Raw genomic sequence first — 21,546 nt, 5'->3', positions numbered from 1 at the left:
TAAAGCGTCTTACAAGGGGGAAAAAGAAGAAAACATACAAGAAAGATCTATACTTTAATGAATACATTAGCCAGTAAATATTTATCAAGCAGTAAAGTATATTCAATGTCTATTGCATTCTTCTTGACCAAAGAAACATTAACTCTGTGTCTTTTGTCAGGTCTCCCCACTCCTTTGAGTTTGGTTACTTCCCTATAATAGATTTTTTTTTTTTATAGTTAAATCTTTTTACTTGTAAGAATTAGAGTCTCACTCAGCCTAGTTCATACAACAGATGGGCAGAGTGGTAGCTGTTACTATAGCAGCTCTCAAGACACTGGTAAGAAAGAGTTCTTGGATCTTTATAATACTCCCTCACTTTAATGTAAAACCAGCTCCTCTTCCCATCTTTCCTTCTCTTTGTGGGTTCTCATTGTCTCTGCTCCTATTGCCTTTCCTCATACCTGTTTTGTGCTATCTTTACTCAACTGTGTAACAACTTCTTACCCATAACTTTCTCTCACCTGTAGCTCATTGTAGTCCCTTAGCCTCTTGGTGTTTCATGACCTTTCAGCTTCTACACCCACAGCTAGGTGCCTGATTCTTTCCACATTTTTTATTTTGAATGTGAGTTTATGAATATAATTGGAGCATCCCTATGTTGTGTGGGTAGTTTTTATATATGACTAGAGGCTCAGTGCACAAAATGCATGCATAGGTAGGGTCCCTAGTGGCTGCCGGCTGCCGGCCGGGGCCTTCCTTCATTCTGCACTGTCCCCTGGTAGTTAGCACACATCATAGCGAGCGAGCAAAGTCCTGGTTGGTCGAACTCCGAAGAGGACACTTTACATCTTAGGCTTTTATATATTTAGAAGATATAACCAGAAGTGGAATTGCTGGGTCATAGGCAGTTCCATTTTTAATTTTTTGAGGGCCCTCCATACTGTATTCCACAGTGGCTGCACCAATCTGCATTCCCACCAACAGTGCAAAAGGGTTCCCTTTTCTCCATGTCCTTACCAACACTTGTTTGTTGATTTATAGCCATTCTGACAGGTGTGAGGTAATATCTCATTGTGGTTGTAATTTGCATTTATCTGCTGATGATTAGTGAGCATCTTTTCATGTGTCTAATGGCCATCTGCATGTCCTCTTTGGAGAAACGTCTATGCAGGTCCTCTGCTCATTTTTTTTTATTGGATTGTTTGTTTTTTTGATGTACAAGTGTTTTATAAATTTTGGATATTAACCCCTGACTGGATGTATCATTGGTGAATATGTTCCCCCATTCAGTAGGTTGTCTTTTCATTTTGTTGATAGTTTCTTCTGCTGTGCAAAATTTTTTTAGTTTGATGTAGTCCTATTTGTTTATTTTTTTCTTTTGTTTCTCTTGCCTGAGAAGATATATTAGAAAAAACACTGCTAAGAGAAATGTTTGTTATCTTTTTCTAGGAGTTTTATGATATTGAGTCTTACATTTAAGTCTTTAATCTATTTGGAGTTTATTTTTGTATATGGTATAAGAAGGTAGTCTAGTTTCATTTTTGTGTGTGCATATCTGTCCAGTTTTCCCAACACCATTTTTTGAATAGACTGTCTTTAGCTCATTGAATGGTCTTGCCTTCTCTCTCATAGATTGATTGACCATAATGGTAGAGGTATATTTCTGGTCTCTATATTCTGGTTCATTGGTCTATATGTCTGTTTTTATGCCAGTTCCATGCTGTTCTGATTACTATGGTCTGGTAGTATCATTTGATATCATGTGGTATGATTCCTCCAACTTCGCTCTTTCTCAAGATTGCTGTGGCTATTTGGGGTCTTTTGTGGTTCCGTATAAATATTTTTATTTGTTTTAGTTCTGTGAAATACTCCATTGGTATTTTGGTAGGGATTGATTGCATTGAATCTGTAGATTACTTTGGGTAATATGGACATTTTAATGATGTTAATTTTTGTTATCCTTGAGCATAGTATATGATTCCATTTATTTGTTTTTTCTTCAATTTTTTTTTTTTTTTTTTTTTTTTTTTTATTCAGAGGCACAGTCTCCTTGAATAATGCAACTTCCAATCTCTTATAGAATTTTTGGGAAGACATTGTTTTTGGTGTGTTGGTTATAATGCACAGGGGTGGGTCAATGCCAGTCAGAGAAGCATCTTTTATGGTTGATGAGATAGGTGAGAGCAGGTTAATGTCAGTCTTATAAGCAAGTGATTCTGTTGCTGAATGACTGACATTTAAAGCCTGAGGCTGTCACTGATTGGTTGGCTCTCAAAAGCATGTTCACTGAACGGAGTTGTGCCTGATCTGTTAGACAATTTTTACTTGTTACCATGACTACAGAACCATCATCATTTGGTTCACAAGTTTTAAGCCAGATATGATAGTTGTTACTATGGCTATAAAACATTTTTTCCTAAGATTATGGGGACAGGAGTCACATCTCTTTGCCTAAGAATTTTTTTCTTCTCACAACTTAGCGTTAGAAATATTATACCATCAAAACTTAGAGAACGTATCTTTTATCCATAAGAATGTGGCCTTTCATATGTCCATAAGAGCAACTATATAAAGTGAACACACATATAGTGTTGTGTGTGTGTGTCTGTGTATATATTATGTGTGTGTTTATATGGTATATATATGTATATATGTGTATATGTATATATGGTATATATAGTAATCTATGTATAATATGTGTATATGGTATATATAGTAACCTGATAGTTGTACAGTTATAAAATCAAAGGGTTGACAGACTAAGTGAACCAAGTTAAAGATGAAACTCAGAAAGATTTTTAGAAGTAGCACACTGACACGGGGAAGGAAAGGAAACCTTTTATGATATCACTGGAGTGGGGAGGATGCTGCTAAGGGTCCTGAGCTTGCTCAGTCTTTTATCTGTTTGTTGCAGTCATGAGGCATTTGTTTGTTCCTATGTTTTAAAGTAAAGGGGATTTATGTCACACCTCCCTCAGTTAACTAGTAAGTACATTGAGGACAGGAGCTATAACTTATACACCTTTAAGACCCAGAGAACCTGGCACAGTGTTTTGCACATAAAAGTTATTTAAGAAATGTTTGCTCATCTAAATGGAATTTTCTGGTGTCACTTTGCTTAAAATATTTTACTATATAAAACCACACAGACTGAATAGGAATTTGTCATTTTCATCATTGAAGTTGTAAAGTGCGTTCTTAATCATTATCTTTTTAAAAAAAAATTTTTTTTTTAAGGTTCCAAGGTCACATCAAACTTGGTATTTTTGAAACAACCTTCTTCCCTAGTCAGAGTCATTGGTCAGAATGCAGTATTGCCATGTGTTGCTTCGGGACTTCCTCTTCCAACTATTAGATGGATGAAAAATGAGGATGCACTCGACACAGAAAGGTAATGTATACCTAAAATCCTTTTTCAACCTTAGCTTGAGACTTGTTCTTATGTGGCAATATTGATTAATAAGAAAATGATTATCTACTTTAAAAAATTTAAATACATCATAATCCTTATCACCCTTGACATATGTTTATATGCTGTATATGATTAGGATGTTTAAAGAAAAAAATGCTTTCAAAATATTAAGGGATAATTATTCCATTTGTTCTTTCTGAGCTGCAGTATCCTTAGCTTAAAGCCTCAGGACCTTCTTCTCTAAATTATTACATTACTAGAGGCCTGGTGCATGAAATTTGTGCACTGGGGGAGGGCGGGTCCTTCAGCCCGGCCTGTACTCTCTCACAGTCTGGGACCCCTTGGGGGATGTCCACCTGCCGGCTTGTGGCTGCATGGCCTTCTGCTGCTGCATGGCCTTCTGCTTGAGCTTCAGCAGCTGCTGCAATGGGCACGGGCTGGGCCACCATGGTCTGTCCTGCGAACACTATCGAGTAGGTGAGTGAAGCGTGGAGGCAGGCTCACCCTGAATTCCTTATGCTTCCCTGAGTCACTGAGTTGTTCAGACTGTCTGCCTCCTATAGAGAATGGCACCAGGATCGGGCCTAAGTCAGCAGTCCGACATCCCTCTCACAGTCTGGGACCCCTCAGGGGATGTAGCAGTGTGCCAGATGGCAGGCAGCCAGGGAGGAGCTCATAACGGGGCTGGGTGACATGCCACTCGTGCTCATCCTGGCCCGCTGTGCCTACTGCTATCGCTCAGTAGTGCTGCCATGGAGTTGGGATAGGCTCCCGCTGTGGCAGCTGCGCTCGCCAGCCATGAGCCCGGCTTCTGACTGAGTGGCACTCCCTCTGTGGGAGCGCACTGACCACCAGGGGGCAGCTCCTGCATTGAGCGTCTGACCCCTGGTGGTCAGTGCACATCATAGCGACTGGTCGTTCTGCCGTTAACGGTTGCTTAGGCTTTTATTATATAGATTTCCAGTCTTCACTAACCTGTGACTTATCACTCTCATATGCATTTTGTTGATAGTAGTTTTTTCCTTTACACAAACAGTAAAAGAAAATGTATTTCTCCATTGTATGCTCTTGCCTCCTTTGTCAAATATTAATTGAGCATAATGGCTTATGTCAATTTCTGGGTTCTCTGTTCTGTTCCATTGGTCTATATGCAGACTGATGCAGCCACTGTGGAAGATAGTATGGAGTTTCCTCAAAAAGTTAAAAATGGATCTCCCATTTAACCCAGTAATCCCACTTCTAGGACTATATCCCAAGAAACTAGAAACACCAATCAGAAAGGATATATGCCCCCTCTATGTTCATAGCAGCACAATTTACAATAGCTAAGATTTGGAAACAGTCTAAGCGCCCATCAGCAGATGAGTGGATTAAAAAACTGTGGTACATCTACACAGTGGAATACTATGCTGCTGTAAAAAGGAAGGGACATTTACCATTTGCAGCAGCATGGATGGAACTGGAGATCATTATGCTAAGCGAAATAAGCCAGTCAGAGAAAGATAAATATCACATGATCTCACTCTTATGTGGGATATAATGATCAACAAAATTTGATGAATAAGAATAGATCCAGAGACAAATGGCAGGGGAAGTGGGGAGGGCAGAGAGCAACCAAAGGACTTGTATGCATGCCTATTAGCTTAACCAATGGACACAGACACCAGGGCGGTGGGGGCTTGCCCAGTGTGGGAATGGTTGGGGGGTTGGGGAGGGGGAGTCACGTGGGAAAAAAGGACACATATGTAAAACTTTAGACAATAAATAAAAGAAAATAAATGTATTTCTCATCCTTTTGTTTTTGCCTTTTAAAATATTACCAGCCTTCTATGATAACAAATTCTTCATCTTCTACAAAAGCCTTTTGTGTTAACATCAACCACCGCAGGGGTCCTCAAACTATGGCCCGCGGGCCACATGCAAATACAAATATTGTATTTGTTCCCGTTTTGTTTTTTTACTTCAAAATAAGATATGTGCAGTGTGCATAGCAATTTGTTCATAGTTTTTTTTTAAACTATAGTCCGGCCCTCCAACGGTCTGAGGGACAGTGAACTGGCCCCCTGTTTAAAAAGTTTGAGGACCCCTGAACCACCGGGTCATCCATCTCATCTCCCTCATTACTTCCTATGGCCTGGATACTTTCCTCAGTTGTATTCTGATAAGAGAACTGAGGTGGTGCTGGTGCTGGTGGTGGTTAGGTATGTTTTGTTTCCAAAACAAGTTATCTCATGCATTGTAGGATGTTTAGTAACATCGTTCACCTCTACCCACTCGATGCCAATAGCACTCCTAAGTTGTGACAACCCAAATTGTTTCTAGATACTGCCAGATGTCTCTTGGGAGACAAAATTGTCCCCAGTTGTGGATCACTGTTCTAGAGCAATGCTGTCCAATAGAAATATGATGCAGGCCACATTATCTAGCTTAAAATTTTCTGGTAGCTGCATTAAAAGAGTAAGAACTACACGTGCACTACTAAATACAATAATAAGTTATGCAGTGTATCAGTTAAAGTACAGTGTAGTTCTCCTAAAACAATAAAGTTTGTGTTCAGTGCTGCTTCTACACTTAAATGGAAATTAAATAAAATTTAAAAATGTAGTTATTCAGTCATTCTAGCCACATTTTCAAGTGTCAGTAGCCACATGTGGCTAGTGCTATTGAATTGGATAGAGCAGGTCTAGAGTTTGTCAATTTAGTAATCCAAAGTAAGCAGACATTCTTAATTTGTGTAGTTCAGTAACCAAAACATGGAAAGGAAGATACGTCTAGGCAGCTTGGTATTCAGCCTTCAGCAATCAGTGGAGAAGATAGAATTACAATCATATTATTTCTCACATGTTCTATTAGCAAAGCTGATGGGGTCATCTTCAATATCACCTGATTTTTTTCTTAATACCCATCCAGTCACAGCTTCTTCTGCCTATATTTTACATCTTTCTTCTCATTTCCCAGCTAAATATTATGCGAAGAATTTATAAGAATTCCAGGGAATTTTTTAAACTTATGCGAACAAACATAGAGAACATTAAAATAGGGGATAAAAATTTCAAGCTCTTAAAGAAGAAATTTTTATTGGCTACATGTTAGAATAAAATGTTTATCAGGAGTAGGAAAGCTGAAATAGATGATTTTAAAACTTTAACTTTATATCATAGATGGACATTCTAAAATATGTAAAATATAGGAATTTGCTTTCTTATATAAAAAATAAAAGTGAAGACTCGTATGATTCTCATTTGTTTATTAAGTAAATATTCAACAAATATTTATTGAATGCTGAATATGTTTGGCACTATTGTAGGTACTGGGAATACAGCAGTAAACCAAATACAGTTTTTGCTCTTAAGGAGCTCATGTTCTAGCAGGGAAGAACAGATAATCATATAAGCATAAATTTTCATTTTATAGTAAGTATTATGAAGAATATTATGACAAAGCATGTCATAGATGCCAAGAGAGATACATGTGGGATTACTATTTTATACAGTGTATTAGTGAATTGTTCTCTAGTAGAATGACACTCAGACTGAGGTCTAGGTGGGTCAGGGGTATAGAAATCATGGTAAGAATGTTACATATCTTCCTTTTATGTTCTATCAAATTGTTACTTTGGATTATAATCAAAGATATGTCTGAGAAAAAATGTTTTTAAATTAAATTAAATGTGGATATATCATTGCTAGTAATATTCCTCTGAGTTTTAAGGATAAATCAGGAAACTTTTAAGATTGAGTAGACTGTTCTACTTTGATTTCTCTGGGCTTCTTCATACTTGGGTTATGTGGTAGAAAAGTCTGAGAAAGCATTGCTTTGATATATCACTTTCTCAGAAAGTTTCAGAAGAATGTAAGAGTAGGACACCTGATGATGTTCATGTTGGTATTTCCACTGTGTTGGTAGCACAGTGCTTGGCATATAACAGGGTAGGGAGAGTGGTGACCAATATATTTTGGTTGAATGCTTGAATTTAATATAAAAAAATATCAATAGGTGAATGGAATACAAAACTGCCTCAAGTTACACATAAGTAATTACTCAAAATGTCTTTGTTTGAGCTAGAACAGGGGTGGGCAAACTTTTTGACTCGAGGGCCACAATGGGTTCTTAAACTGGACCAGAGGGCCGGAACAAAATCATGGATGGAGTGTTTGTGTGAACTAATATAAATTCAAAGTAAACATCATTACATAAAAGGGTACGGTCTTTTTTTTCAATAGTTTTATTCATTTCAAACGGGCCGGATCCGGCCCGTGGGCTGTAGTTTGCCCACGGCTGAGCTAGAACGTTATAATATCTTAAATTATTAAACATCTTTGAAAATGAGTATTTTAAAACATTGCCTGCCAGGGCTGACCGGCAGACCCTGAACAACAGATGAATGATTACTCTGACACACGTTTTTGTGAAAGAGAGGCTAAGGGGCTGTTTTCCTTTAGGAGCAAAAAGCCCTGTTTGCCGGCCTCCTTAGGCTTTTATTGTCACAACAGCTTGAACTAAAATTAACCTCTGGATACAATCAGTATAGGGTAAGTATCCTAGAAAAAGCACATGCTTCTACAAGGTCGGGTCTAAAAGACTAAACAGAGATTTTAGCAAAACACCTGGGGGTTCGGACTAGTTTGGAAAAGTCAAGGCAGGGGCAGCCGCCTTCGGCAGGGTCCTCCTAAAGGCCCCTGACCTTTCGGAGATTCCTCCTTACAGACTTTCCAACCAAGTACTGTGCTTCCCCACAATTAACCACTGCTTTTATAAATGTCTTAAAAATTGGTAATATTTACTTAATCTTTTGCTTAAATTTGTTCAGATTCAAACCAAACATAGCTATTGAAGAGTGGCGATGATGGTGGAAATGAATCCCATTCATTGATTGAGTAGTTTTATTTTAAAGGGAAAGAATCCAGAAAATACAAATGCTAAAGTGCAAGGTGACAGATAGCAAAATGTAATTTAGTAATCAAATAAAATTATGTTTTATTGGAATGATAGATCAGAACCCAGCCACAAAGTAACAGGTTATAGTTATAAAAATGCTTAATGTTATTAAAACAACTTGTTTAAAAATCAAGTTGAGGACTCCTTTTTTAGGTAGATGGAATAGTGTATTTTTCCTATTCTTCCAGCTGAGTACAACTAAAAACTATGGCAATTATATGTACAGCAAATATAATAAGACTCTGAAAGGTGGAGAGAGGAAGATTGACGGGTTAGGGACTTTGGCACCCAAGGAACAACTTAATGGTGAGTTCCCTGAGGTTTGGTGGTTTTGTTTTTCTCCCCTCATATATAGCAACTTGAGCTAAAGAAGCTGACAACCTGGAAACACCAACAGGCACATACAAAATAAAAAAAAAAAAACCAACAACAAAAGACTCTAACAGAGTTTGCTCTCTATAGTTAGAGGACCAAGAAAGGGGCTGCCTAGCAAGACCAAAATTGTTAGACTATAATCACTCCTACTCCAGCCCAACACCATAGAAGAAACTGGACCTACCTTCAGTCATGCCAGCAAGGGCCCAGTGGGAAGACTCGATTTCCACCTTTGCCAGGTTGTAATGAGGTCCCTCACCCTCCCTCCTGTATGATAAGAGAGGCTAAGTAGGGAGCCAAGACTTTCATTCCAACAGGCAATATCAGTGCCAACCATATGGGAGAGCCAGGACTTTTGTCCGATCCACAGCAAGAAACGCCTCCCTTCCCCACTTGGGTAGTATCAGAGGAGGCCTAGTGGAGAGTCTGAACTTTTCATTACCGTGTAGTATGGAGCTCCATGCCCCCATCCTCCTGGTGTCTGGATGCCATGTGGGGAATAGTAAGGAGGCACTTTTGCTGTACCCAGTTCAGTGGGTAGTATCAGTGGAAACATAGTGGGGAGCCAGGACTCCCAACCCTGCTAAGGAGTAATGAGGAGAGCCCGCCACCCCTCTCAGGAATTAATACAGTGGGGAACCTGGACTTCTGCCTCCACCTGATACTGATAAGATGGCATCTCTCCCTTTTTCTGCCGGAGTGGTATCAGAAGAAGCCAGCTAAAACCAACGACTTGATACCCCAAATATACAGATTTCAATAGAAAATCACTCATCAGACAAAGAATCAGGAAATCTCAAATGAGAAAAGACAATCAATAGATGCCAACATAGAGTTGATAGGGTTTAGAATTATCTGACGAAGATTTTAAAGCAATCATGAAAATGCTTCAGTGAGCAATTATGAACGCACTTCAAACAAATGAAAACAGAATATAACATCTCAGTGAAGAAATAGAAAGTCTCCTCAAAGGAATGGAAGATTTAAAGAAAAACCATGTGGCTAAATTTGAACCTAGAGAATAACCAAAATAAAAATAAAAAACCTCAGTGGATGGGCTTAGCAGCAGACTGCATAGGACAGAGGAACGAGTAAGTGCCCTAGAAAAAGAAAGAAGACACAGTTGATCAGTATTGGGACTAAAATATGTGATGCCATTACAGACCCTGAAAACATCAAAAGAATAATTAGGGAATACTATAAATAACTATACACATGTAAATTTGACAACTTGAAGAAAATAAACAATTTCCTCAAAAATACAAGTTACCATATCTGACCCATCTATATGTATAATAAGCTAAGTGTCCGACCAGTCACCATGATGCACACTGGCCATTTACAGAGAAAGCACTGCAGACCTGGCGCCCACAAAGCAACACTTGGCTTCCCCCAAGTAGGACACAGGCCCCGCTATCATCCCAGAGCGACACCCCACCAAATCACAGCCCATGTTGTCAAGAACCCATGGTGCAAAATGCAACCCACAGCCCAGCCCAGAAACGGTCGCTGTGGGTGCCAGGTAATGACGTCACGTAGCAATGCCTGGCTTCCTCTCAGTAGCAGATAGCCTCCTTGGAGTTTCTTCAGCCCAGGAGTACAGCCTGCTTTATAGCCAGGTGCAAACATTTTACACTTTAACCAAATGTCTGTGAAGCCTTTTCCTGTGCCTCATCTCATTTGATCCTCACAGAAGTCCTAGAGTAGGTAGATAGGAGACTTGATGGAATCCTATTTTCTTTTCATTAGTTGGAAAACAGGAGATTTAGAAAACTTAGAAACTTGACCCAACTGAAAAGAAGTAAGAAATGGTGGACCTTGAAAATAACTTCAGGTTTTCTCACTGTGCAGAATATAGTCAAACACTGCTGCAGTTAAATATTTTACCCTTTGTTCTCCCTGCATGATCTACAATAATAATCTGCTTCATGTTGATATTTACTGCTGTGTTGCTGACAATTACCTGAAAGAGAAGTGGGGTGCTTCATTGGGCTGGAAAAAGTTTAGTTACATCAGAAAGCAGGTCTAATTAAGCAAGTTTATCCTATCTAATAAAGCAGCGGTTCTCAACCTGTGGGTCGCGACCCCTTTGGGGGTCGAACGATCCTTTCACAGGGGTTGCCTAAGACCATCGGAAAACACATATATAATTACATATTGTTTTTGTGATTAATCACTATGCTTTAATTATGTTCAATTTGTAACAATGAAAATATATCCTGCATATCAGATATTTACATTACGATTCATAACAGTAGCAAAGTTACAGTTATGAAGTAGCAACGAAAATAATTTTATGGTTGGGGGTCACCACAACATGAGGAACTGTATTAAAGGGTCGCGGCATTAGGAAGGTTGAGAACCAGTGTAATAAAGAGGGAACATGCTAATTGAACCTCATGCTGTCACAAAGATGGTGGTGCCCATAGCCAATAAGGAGGGAATATGCGAATTGACTGCCCCACCCCCAAAGATGGTGGCACCCCCAGCCAATAAGGAGGGAATATGCTAATTGACTGCCCCGCCCTCAAAGATGGCAGTGCCCACAGCCAATAAGGAGTAAATATGCTAATTGACTGCCCTGCCCTCAAAGATGGCAGCACCCACAGCCAATAAGGAGGGAATATGCTAATTGACTGCCCCGCCCTCAAAGATGGCGGCGCCCACAGCCACAAGATGGCAGCATCCAGTACCCTCAGCTCTGCTGGGGCGGCAGATGAGTGGCAAGGCTGGGTCCGCGCCACGCACCTGCCTTCGTCGTCCCCCAGTCCTCTCAGCCCCCAGCCGCCCAGGGCCGGCCCAAGGCTCAAGTAACCAGGGCCAACTGAGTCTTGTGCTGCCGGCAGTGGCAGCAGCAGAGGTGTGATGGGGGTGTTGCCTTCCCCTGATCTCCTCCTACCCCTGAGGGCTCCTGGACTCTGAGAGGGAGCAGGCTGGGCTGAGAGACATCCCCCCCCCCTCCAGTGCATGAATTTTCATATGTATATCTCATACACACACACACACACACACACATCCATATAAAAAGCTCTCACTGGCACCAATCACATGCATGTGTTTTCATCTGTCATTGTCTATAGTGAGTTTGGTTGACACTTTTGTAGGGAAAGGGCAAATAGTGACATTAAAATATTTCTCCTAATTTCCTTTCAATGTGCACGAATTTGTGCACTGGGCCTCTACTATGAAATAAATAATATAAATAGCCCTCTAAACTGTTAAGGAGAATGAATTTGTAATTTTAAAACTCCCCCCAAAAGAAGTCTCCAGGCCCAGGTAGTTTTACCAGAGAATTCTACCATTTTAGTAATATTTAACAGCAATTCCGCACAATCTCTCCAGAAAATAGAAGAGGAGGAATTAAAACTAGTATTACTCAAATATCAAAACTAAACAAAGATAGTACAGAAAAGGAAAACTATACAATATATGAATATAAAAATAAAAATTCTTAAAATATTAGCAAATAGAACTCAGCAATATGTAAAAAGTCATGTATATAGTGACCAAGTAGGGTTTATTTCAGGGTTGCAAGACTGGCTTAGTATTCCAAAATCAATGTAATTTACCACATTAACAAACTAAAGAAAAAACCTATATAATCAAATTAATCAATGGAGAAAAAGCATTTGACAAAATTCTGCACTTGTGTTATTTTTAAAACCCTCAGAAAAATAACTTAAGAACATCTGAAAAAAGAATCTACAGCTAACATTATGCTTAATGGTGATGAAAGATAGTATTTCCCCCTTAGGACCAGTTAAAGGAGGTCACTATCAATAGTGCTCAAAGTTTTAGCCAGTTCCTATTTTCAGATGGAATATTTGTCTACATAGAAAATCCCAAGAAATCCACACAAAAAAACCACCTCTTAGAACTAAGACATAGTTCAACAAGGTTGCAAGATAGAAGATATATTTATATATATATATATGATAAATATTTTTATATATAAAGAAGAAGATAAATATAAAAATTATTTGTATTCTATGTACTAGCATTGAACATATGTGAACACTGACATTACAAATACAATATTATTTACATTCACTCACAAAAAACTGAAATAATTAGGGTTAAATCTAACAAAACCTGTTAGGTTTGTATGCTAAAAACTATAAAATGGTAATGAGAGAAATCAAAGATCTAAATAAATGGAGAGACATACTGTGTCCATGGATTGGAAAATTCAACAGAGTTAAGATGTCAATTCTCTCCAAATTGATATACAGATTAACTCAATTCCAGCAAGATACTCTGTATATGTAGACAAGATCATTATTATTATTATTTCCTTTTGTTAATCCTTATCTGAGGATATTTTTTCCATTGCTTTTCAGAGAGAGTGGAAGGAAGGGAAGGATGGAGGGGAGAAAGAGAGAGAAACATTGAAATGAGATAGATACATCAACTGGTTGCCTCCCACACTCACCTGACCAGGGTGGAGAGCAAAACTGCAACCAGGTACATGCCATTGCTTGGGAATTGAACCTGTGACCCTTCTGTGCTTGGGCCGATGCTCTAACCGCTGAGCCACTCTGGTGAGGGCAAGATTTTTCTAAAATTTATATGGAAAAGTAAAGGAACTGGAATATCTTAAATATTTTTTTAAATGAGAAGACTCAGTCTACCTGATTTCAAAACTTATTGTATAACTACAATAATCAAGATTGTATAGTATTGATGACTAGATAGATGCATATATCAGTGAAACAGAATAGGGAATCCAAATGTAGACCCACATAAAAATGCCCAGTTAAATTTTGACAGAGATGCAAAAGCAGTTCAGTGGAGGAAAGATTGCCTTTTCAACAAATGGTACTGCCGCTATTGGACACTCATCCATAGGAAAATAAAATAAAATAATAATAATATAGTACTCAACCTAAGTCTCACATCTCATAAAAGATTAACTCAAAATGGATCATAGAACCAAATGTAAAATGCAAAATGAAATTTTAGAAAGGAAACAAAATCAGGATCTAGGGCTAGGCAGAGTTCTTAGATTTGAACCAAAAGTACAATTGATAAAGGAAAAGTTGAAAATTAGATTTCATCAAAATTAAAAACTTTTGTTCCATGAAAGACCCTGTTAAGATGAAGAAAAGATAAACTACTGATTGAGAGAAAATATTTGCAAACCTCATCTCCAAAAAGAACTAGTATCTAAAATATAAAAAAGATCTCTCAAAATTCAACATTAAAAAAAATGCATACCATCTAATTACACCATGGGCAAAGGCATGAATAGATTTTTTATCGAAAAAGATAAATAGTGGTAAATAAGCACAAGGAAAATTGTGTGACATTATTAGCCATCAGGGAAATGCAAATTAAAACCACAAGATATCACTACATACATATCAGAATAGCTAAAAATTTTTAAAAAGTGATAACAACACATGCTATGGAGGAGCAGGATCACTCTGACTTTGTTGATGGGAATTTGAAATGGTACAGCCACTCTGAAAAACTGTTGGGCAATTTCTTAAAACACTTAATATATGAAGGCCTGAGAGGGGTGGGTGCGGGATTGAGGGGGTCAATGGGAGGAAAAAGGGAGACATCTGTAATACTTTCAACAATAAAAATAAATTTTAGAAAAGAAGGTAGCTATCATCATAAACAGCTATAGTTTGATATGACTTCAGTGTGATGGACACGGGGGAACCCAGGAAGGCCCCTCCTTGTTAAAGATAGCCCAGCAAACATTTGTTTACCAAACATTTGCTTTTCATCTCCATATAAATTGCCTTCCTCCCCTTTGGAGTTCCAAACCTGGACCTCCCCTGTTCTTTATCCTTAGCGCAAACCCCAAATTGTCTCTGGTTCCCATATTCTTATGGAACCCTAAATGTACATATGCAATAAACTTGGTTGTTTTCTCATATTAAAAAAGTACAACTTTATATGTGTAACTGCCATATGACCTGATATTGACACTCTTGGGTTTTTATCCTATAGAAATGAATTTACATTCACATTGAAACCTGTCCATTTATATTTTTAGTGATTTTATTCATAACTAACTCAAAACCACCCAGATGTCCTTCATTGAATGAATGGTTAAATAAATTATGGTATCTCCATACTGTGGAATTACTGCTAAGCAATAAAAGGAATGAAACATTGATCTGTACCACAACCTGGATGAATTTTCAGAGAATTATGCTGAGTTAAAAAAGCCAGTCCCCAAAGGTTACATACTGTGTGATTCTACAGGGTGTCCCCCCAAAATGTATACACTTTAACAGCTGATAGCTCAATTTTGAAAACGAAATGTTTTTTTAATAAACTCTGCCTTTATAATTATTCAAAGTGTATGTATACACCCTATATTTAAATAACATTCTACTAAAATGGAGAACAGATTAGTGGTTGCCAGGAGTTAAGGAGGAGGTGAGAGTGGGAAGGAAATGGATGAGGGTGTAAAAGAGCAATATGAGGCAGTGGTGATGGAAGTGTCAGTATTTGGTTGACATACACTACTATAGATTTATAAGATGTTATCACTGGGGGAAACCAGGTAAAGGGCACATGGTCTATTTCTGGATTATTTCTTAGAACTGCATCTGAATCTATAGTTACCTCAAAGTAAAAGGTTTAAAGAAAAAAAAGACAATAAATTTTGTGCCAGAGTATATATATGACTTACATACTCTTCCTGTCCTGCTGTTTCAGATTCTAAGTCCTTTTGTGCTCTAAATCTTATCAGTGTCCATCCTTTGTAGCACTTTTATGAATTTTCTTCTCCATTGGCTCCTTCTCTTTTGCCTCTAAAAGGCTTACCTCTCCCATTCAAATAACAACACACACACACACACACAAAAAACCCCTAAGTTATAAACAAGCAGTTTTCCCTCCAAACTTACTGCCCGACCTTAAGAGTCTCCTTTGACACGTTTCTTCCTCAGCTTCTCTTTCCAGTTGATCAGTTATCTACGAGTTCTGTCATTTTACCTCCTTTTAAGCTACTGTTAAGTGTCCCTTCAATTACTGCAGTCACCTTGTAACTTTTCATCCCAGCATGTACTCTGGCCTCATTCCAAATGCATCTTCCTGCCAAACCAGTCTTTTCAGTGCTTAAACTCACCACATCACTGTCAACTCTCCAGCCACTTTTAAAAATGTTCCATGGATTTATACCGTTTCTACGTTAAGGACTCATTTTTTTTTTTTAAATCCTCACACAAGGATATGTGCTGTTTTTATGTTTTGTTTTGTTTTTAATTTGAGAGAGAGAGGAAGAGAAACATCCATGTGAGAGAGAAACATTGATCAGTTGCCCCTCATATGCTCCCCAATCGGGGATTGAATCCACAACCTAGGTATGTGCTCTGACCAGAAATTGAACCCACAAACTTTTTGGTATACAAGATAATGCTCCAACCAATTGAGCCACTTTGCCGGGACGGGACTCAGATTCTTAAAATGGCTTTCAAAGCCTTGTGTGGTCTGCTTCATTCTCATCTCTCTCTCTCTCTCTCTCTCTCTCTCTCTCTCTCTCTCTCTCTCTCTCTCTCTCTCTCTCTCTTCTCTTATTACATCTGCCGCATTGTTTATTTTCAGATCCCCAAATGCATTGTGATCCTTTCTGCCCCAGTTCCTTTGCAGGGCTAGTCTTCTTTCTGAAATCTTTGCTCCCCCTGATTATGTTAGCTCCTACTCATTTTTCAGATCTCAGCCCAAGGGTTACTGTGGTCAGGGAAACCTCTCTATTCTAATTTCTTGGCAGGTTCTTTTGATACAGCACCATGTAGAATTATCATCTTTTATTTCTGTCTTTCCCACTGAGTTGCATGATAGCATTGATTGCGTGCTTGCTTACTGCTGCATCCCTAGCTGCTACTTGACACACACAGGTACACCAATAAATGTGTTGACTTAATGAATAAGTCCCTCTCCTTACTTTCAGCATCTAACATTATTAAAGAAGTCATTACTTTTTGCCTTCTCTTTACCCCTGTCGTTACTGCCATAGTTTATCTCTTTTTAATTCTGAACCATTAAAATAACTTTACAATAAACTTCCTGCTTCTAGTTTTCCCCCCACTCCTCTTGTTTCTTCACTAACTCTGATCATATTAGTCATCTTCTAAAGGCCTTCCCGCTTGGCCAAAAAGTAGGTCTCCTTAGCACACCAAGCTCTCCTAAACTGACCCTGGCTACTCAGTCTCTCTCTCTCTCTCTCTCTCTCTCTCTCTCTCTCTCTCTCTCTCTCTCTCTCTTTCTCTCTCTCTCTCTCTCTTTCTCTTTCTCTTTCTCTCTTTCTGCTCCTCCCTCCCTCCCTCCCCATCCCCACCCCCTTATGTTCAGCCACACTCAAATTGGGTCCACTGACAAGGCATACTTTTTCACATATTTTTTTCTTTTGCTGCATTTTTGAAAATTGGAGTTGTAAAAGGCTTGATTGCCATTTTACTCTTAGCCATCATACAGTTTTGTGAACAAGTTAAAGATGTTCTTCCTCTCAGACTTCTTTCAAGGGGAGTAAAATCAACTCCATTAAGAAAGATTGACTTCTGCTGTACTGGCACTCAGTTATGGCAAATGTGAGGGATAACAAGTATTAGGAATATTTTTAGGGTAATTATTAGAGATCAATACTGTCTTGATTTCAAAGGAACCATACCAACTTAGGGTTTCAGATTATGTTCCTCTCAGCTGAGTGTTGTATGTATGTATTGCTGATTCCCATTTGTGTACGTTATTTCTGTTTCTGAAGCTTAGTAGTGATTTTGTCCAAGGATAAAGTACAATGTTTTAATGTTTGTAATTTTTTCTCACCTATTTTGCCCCAGTAATTCTTGCTCTATTTCATTTTAAATTGTCTTGCTTCTTTGTCCCATTACATAAAGTTGGGATTTGAGGGCATAATTAAGATATTTCTAATAGGAAGGCCACCTTAATAAGGTTTAATAATGACCTTGCTGGGTATTTCTTAGAGAAGTTATGAAACCTGATTTTGTTTTTCCTCTTTCTTTGTCCAGAAACTTAATCTTGTTTATCAGATTCAGGAAGACCAATTACCCAAACTCACAGGGTACTGAAATTTAAGCCAGAATCACACTTCACTTAGGATGAGAATTATAAATGTGGCACAGACTGAATAGTCATCCCCTCTGACTTCTTTTTCCCATCAGGAATTCTATATGAAAAGCCAAATGATCAGAACATGTCTGAGCATAGATACAGACAAAAAAATGTAACTATATTAATATTTGAGAGAAAAATTTGTCTATGAAAACCAGTATAGATGTAAAACCTCAAAATAAAAATAAAATTGTAACCTCCAAAGTCTTCAAATGAACTAAACTAGTTCACTTTATTAAAATTTGATAATATTGATTTGTGATTTCTTTCTTGATGTTATAGGATTGTTTTACTTTCTCTTCATTCTCTTTAAATAGACTTAAATCACATGGTAGAGTTGGGTTGGTAATGATCAGCATTCTTGTGAATAATGGCATAATGGAGGCTGATTGATGCCCAGGCACCACACCCAGGAAGCTGCTCTCTGGCAGCTGCCCTTCTCTCTCCCTTCCCTTCCTTTCCCTTCTCTTCCTCTTTCCTTCCTGTCCTATCAAAGCCACCATAGGAAACTTTCAGTAGGCACTGAGACCCCCTGACTTGCTCTTTCTGACCTGACATTTTGCCTTCTCTATTAGTTATCTCAATGGCCATAGCTGGGGTGGAGTAACTCTCAGGTTTATTCCAGACTTCAAAATTACATAATTTGTGCTCTAGCCAGTTTGGCTCAGTGGATCGAGGTTGGCCCGCTAACTAAAGGGTTGCGGATTCAATTCCTGTCAAGGGCACATACCTCAGTTGTAGGCTCAATCCCCACCCTGGTTGGGGCTTGGGTTGGAGGCAACCAATCGATGTGTGTCTCTCATATTGATGTTTCTCTCTCTCTGTCTCTCCCCTCCCTTCCACTCTCTCTCAGAATTAATGGGAAAATATCATCGGGTAAGGATTAACAACAACAAAAATTACACAATTTGCAAAATAATAAAAACCAAAGCTGGGCAGAGTAGGGAGGCAAGGATATACTGTGGGTAGTGGAATTGGTCACAAAAGTGGTATCCCTTTGGGAATAATTAGAAGTGTCAGAGATAATTTATTATCACATTCTGATTTGCATTCTTTGTGATATTTATGCATGAAAAAAATGAGGAAAGCAAATTGTACTAAATTAAATTCTGATAATTTTATGTAGTCTCTGTCCATCTAAAGAAGGGATGGGGAACGTCCGGCCCGTAGGCCGTATAAGGCCCACAAAATCATTTGGTCTGGCCCTGCCAAGACATTAGAGGTGAGTTAATTGAATGTTTGACCAAATTTAGCCGCTAATTTTTAAGTTGATAATTTTGTATGGCCCTTGAATGATGTTATAAATATCCAGATGAACCTTGGTAGAAAAAAGGTTATATCTAAAGCCATATAAATAATAATACTGCTCAAGTGTTTTCTCTGTTTTATGTGAAGAATTTCTCATATTCCTAGTTTTAAAATGTATCAAATTTTTTTATGCAGCTCTGAAAGATTGGTATTGCTGGCAGGTGGTAGCCTGGAGATCAGTGATATCACTGAGGACGATGCTGGGACTTATTTTTGTGTAGCTGATAATGGAAATGAAACAATTGAAGCTCAAGCAGAGCTTACAGTACAAGGTATGTCATTATTTCCTGTATAAATAAAAAGCCTTTGTACCTTATGGGTTTGCCAATTTTTTAACATTAATGTGGGAAAGGCAACACAACAAAATAGTTAAAAGTCTGAACTTTAAGCCAGACTGCTTGAGTTCAAATTCTGGGTGTTATATACCCTAGTTGTATAACTATAGGAAATTTACTCAACTTCTGTGAGCCGCATTTTCCTCATCTGTAAAATGGAGATAATAAGAGTACTTACCTCATTGAGGTTCTTTTGAGGATTGAAAGACTTAGTGTTTGTAAAACTTCAAGAATAGTGACTAGAATATGGTGAGAGCTTGAAGTTATTATGCATGGTAGTAGTGTGGCTATCTGGATAGTTTAGTTTACTTTTCTTGTCTCACAATGCTTTTTCATAAAAAAACTTCTTTCCTAAGCACTGGTATTCCCTCCTTTCAGATGAATAGATCACCTAGGACAGACAGTGCATGTGGCTCTCAGTAATATGGTCATCTGATGATTTCTTTCTTTCTGCTCAACCAACGTTGAGCATCACATTATCTCCCTTTATAGGTTCTCTGATTTAGAAGTCAGATAAATTGAACCTGGCATGTATACATAATCTCTTCTTTATCCCATTTCCCTTGTCCTTCCTCCATATGGAAATGTACCCTCAGAAGAATGCTTGCTATCTCTCCTATGATTTGTCTGCACCCTCATTTGTCTTTGTTCTAAATAAAAATCTTTAAGACCTTCTACATTTCTTTCAGGGAAATCCAACAGCGCTTGGATATGTAGAAGTATATATTGGCTCATGATATTCATCTTCAACTTGTCCCAAATTGTATTGTATTTGATAGACCACTTCCTGATCTATGTTTTGGAGTTGTTTCATATTTTATATAGAAGTGTTTCTTTTGATACATCTGAGGGTTTTAGTGTACCCATATTTCTACTCTGTTTGTTACCAGAGGTCTCAAATATGTTTTTGGTAAGAATTAGAGAGCAGACTTTTTGGGGTTCTGTGCTGGGGAAGGCAATAGCATGTTTATATTCTCTGTTGCTATTTGTGGGTGGATTCAATATCTCTGAAAATCGAAAGAGCAGGCCTTGGAGTTTACATACCTATTACCTCAGTGAGCTCATCATTACTCTTAACTAGATGAAAGGTTGGCTATAACCAGCTGTAAAATGGCTAGTTTATTTCTTTAATTTATGTGGATGGGGTTGGACATATAAAATATTAGTGAACTCTATCTTATTTGGTCTTTGTTACCTCCATTAGTAGATGTTTACTCTTTTTGTTTTTTCCAATAATGAGATTCTTGGCCTAACACTGTCTTCCATTTTTCTACCCATGCCTCAGTTTCCTTCAATGTCAAATACCTTGTTATTGGCCTCAAATGAGAGACATGGTGTCTACCCTATACATTAATTGCATTTGTCCATGCGATTATTTTCTACTGTGTTTTTTTTTCTAAATAAATCTTTATTGTTCAGATTATTACAGTTGTTCCACTTTTTCCCCCCATAGCCCCCCTCCACCCGGTTCCCACACCACCCTCTGCCCTTACCCGCCCCCTTCCCCCCCCACCAATTGTCCTCATCCATAGGTGTACGATTTTTGTCCAGTCTCTTCCCGCACCCCCCACACCCATTTCCTCCCGAGAATTGTCAGTCCACTCCCTTTATATGCCCCTGATTCTATTATATTCACCAGTTTATTCTGTTCATCAGATTATTTATTCCCTGGATTTTTAGATTCACTTGTTGATATATATGTATTTGTTCATAATTTTTATCTTTACTTTTTTCTTCTTCTTCCTCTTCTTAAAGAATACCTTCAGCATTTCATATAATACTGGTTTGGTGGTAATGAACTCCTTTAGCTTTTTCTTATCTGTGAAGCTCTTTATCTGACCTTCAATTCTGAATGATAGCTTTGCTGGGTAAAGTAATCTTGATTGTAGGTTCTTGCTCTTCATCACTTTGAATATTTCTTGCCACTCCCTTCTGGCCTGCTTAGTTTCTATTGAGAAATCAGCTGACAATCTTATGGGTCATCCCTTGTAGGTAACTGACTTTTTTTCTCTTGCTGCTTTTAAGATTCTCTCTTTGTCTTTTGCTCTTGGCATTTTAATTATGATGTGTCTTGGTGTGGTCCTCTTTGGATTCCTTTTGTTT

The 21,546-nt window shown here is 38.2% G+C and overlaps 1 protein-coding gene across 11 annotated transcripts in view; it reads left to right on the top strand.

Moving 5' to 3' along the window:
* Positions 1-21,546, top strand: part of NEO1 (neogenin 1) — a 266,972-nt gene that overhangs the window by 81,644 nt on the left and 163,782 nt on the right. For all 11 annotated transcript variants that reach the window (XM_059657710.1, XM_059657782.1, XM_059657763.1 and 8 more), the window contains 2 exons: positions 3,220-3,373; positions 19,244-19,380. In XM_059657710.1, the coding sequence (XP_059513693.1) occupies positions 3,220-3,373; positions 19,244-19,380 (291 nt within the window). The remainder of the gene's footprint in view (positions 1-3,219; positions 3,374-19,243; positions 19,381-21,546) is intronic.

The sequence above is a fragment of the Myotis daubentonii genome, chromosome 1 (genome assembly GCF_963259705.1).
Source record: "Myotis daubentonii chromosome 1, mMyoDau2.1, whole genome shotgun sequence".
Taxonomy (NCBI): Eukaryota; Metazoa; Chordata; class Mammalia; order Chiroptera; family Vespertilionidae; genus Myotis; species Myotis daubentonii.
Note: the sequence above shows the minus strand (reverse complement) of the source record. Positions and strands in the feature narration are given on the sequence as shown.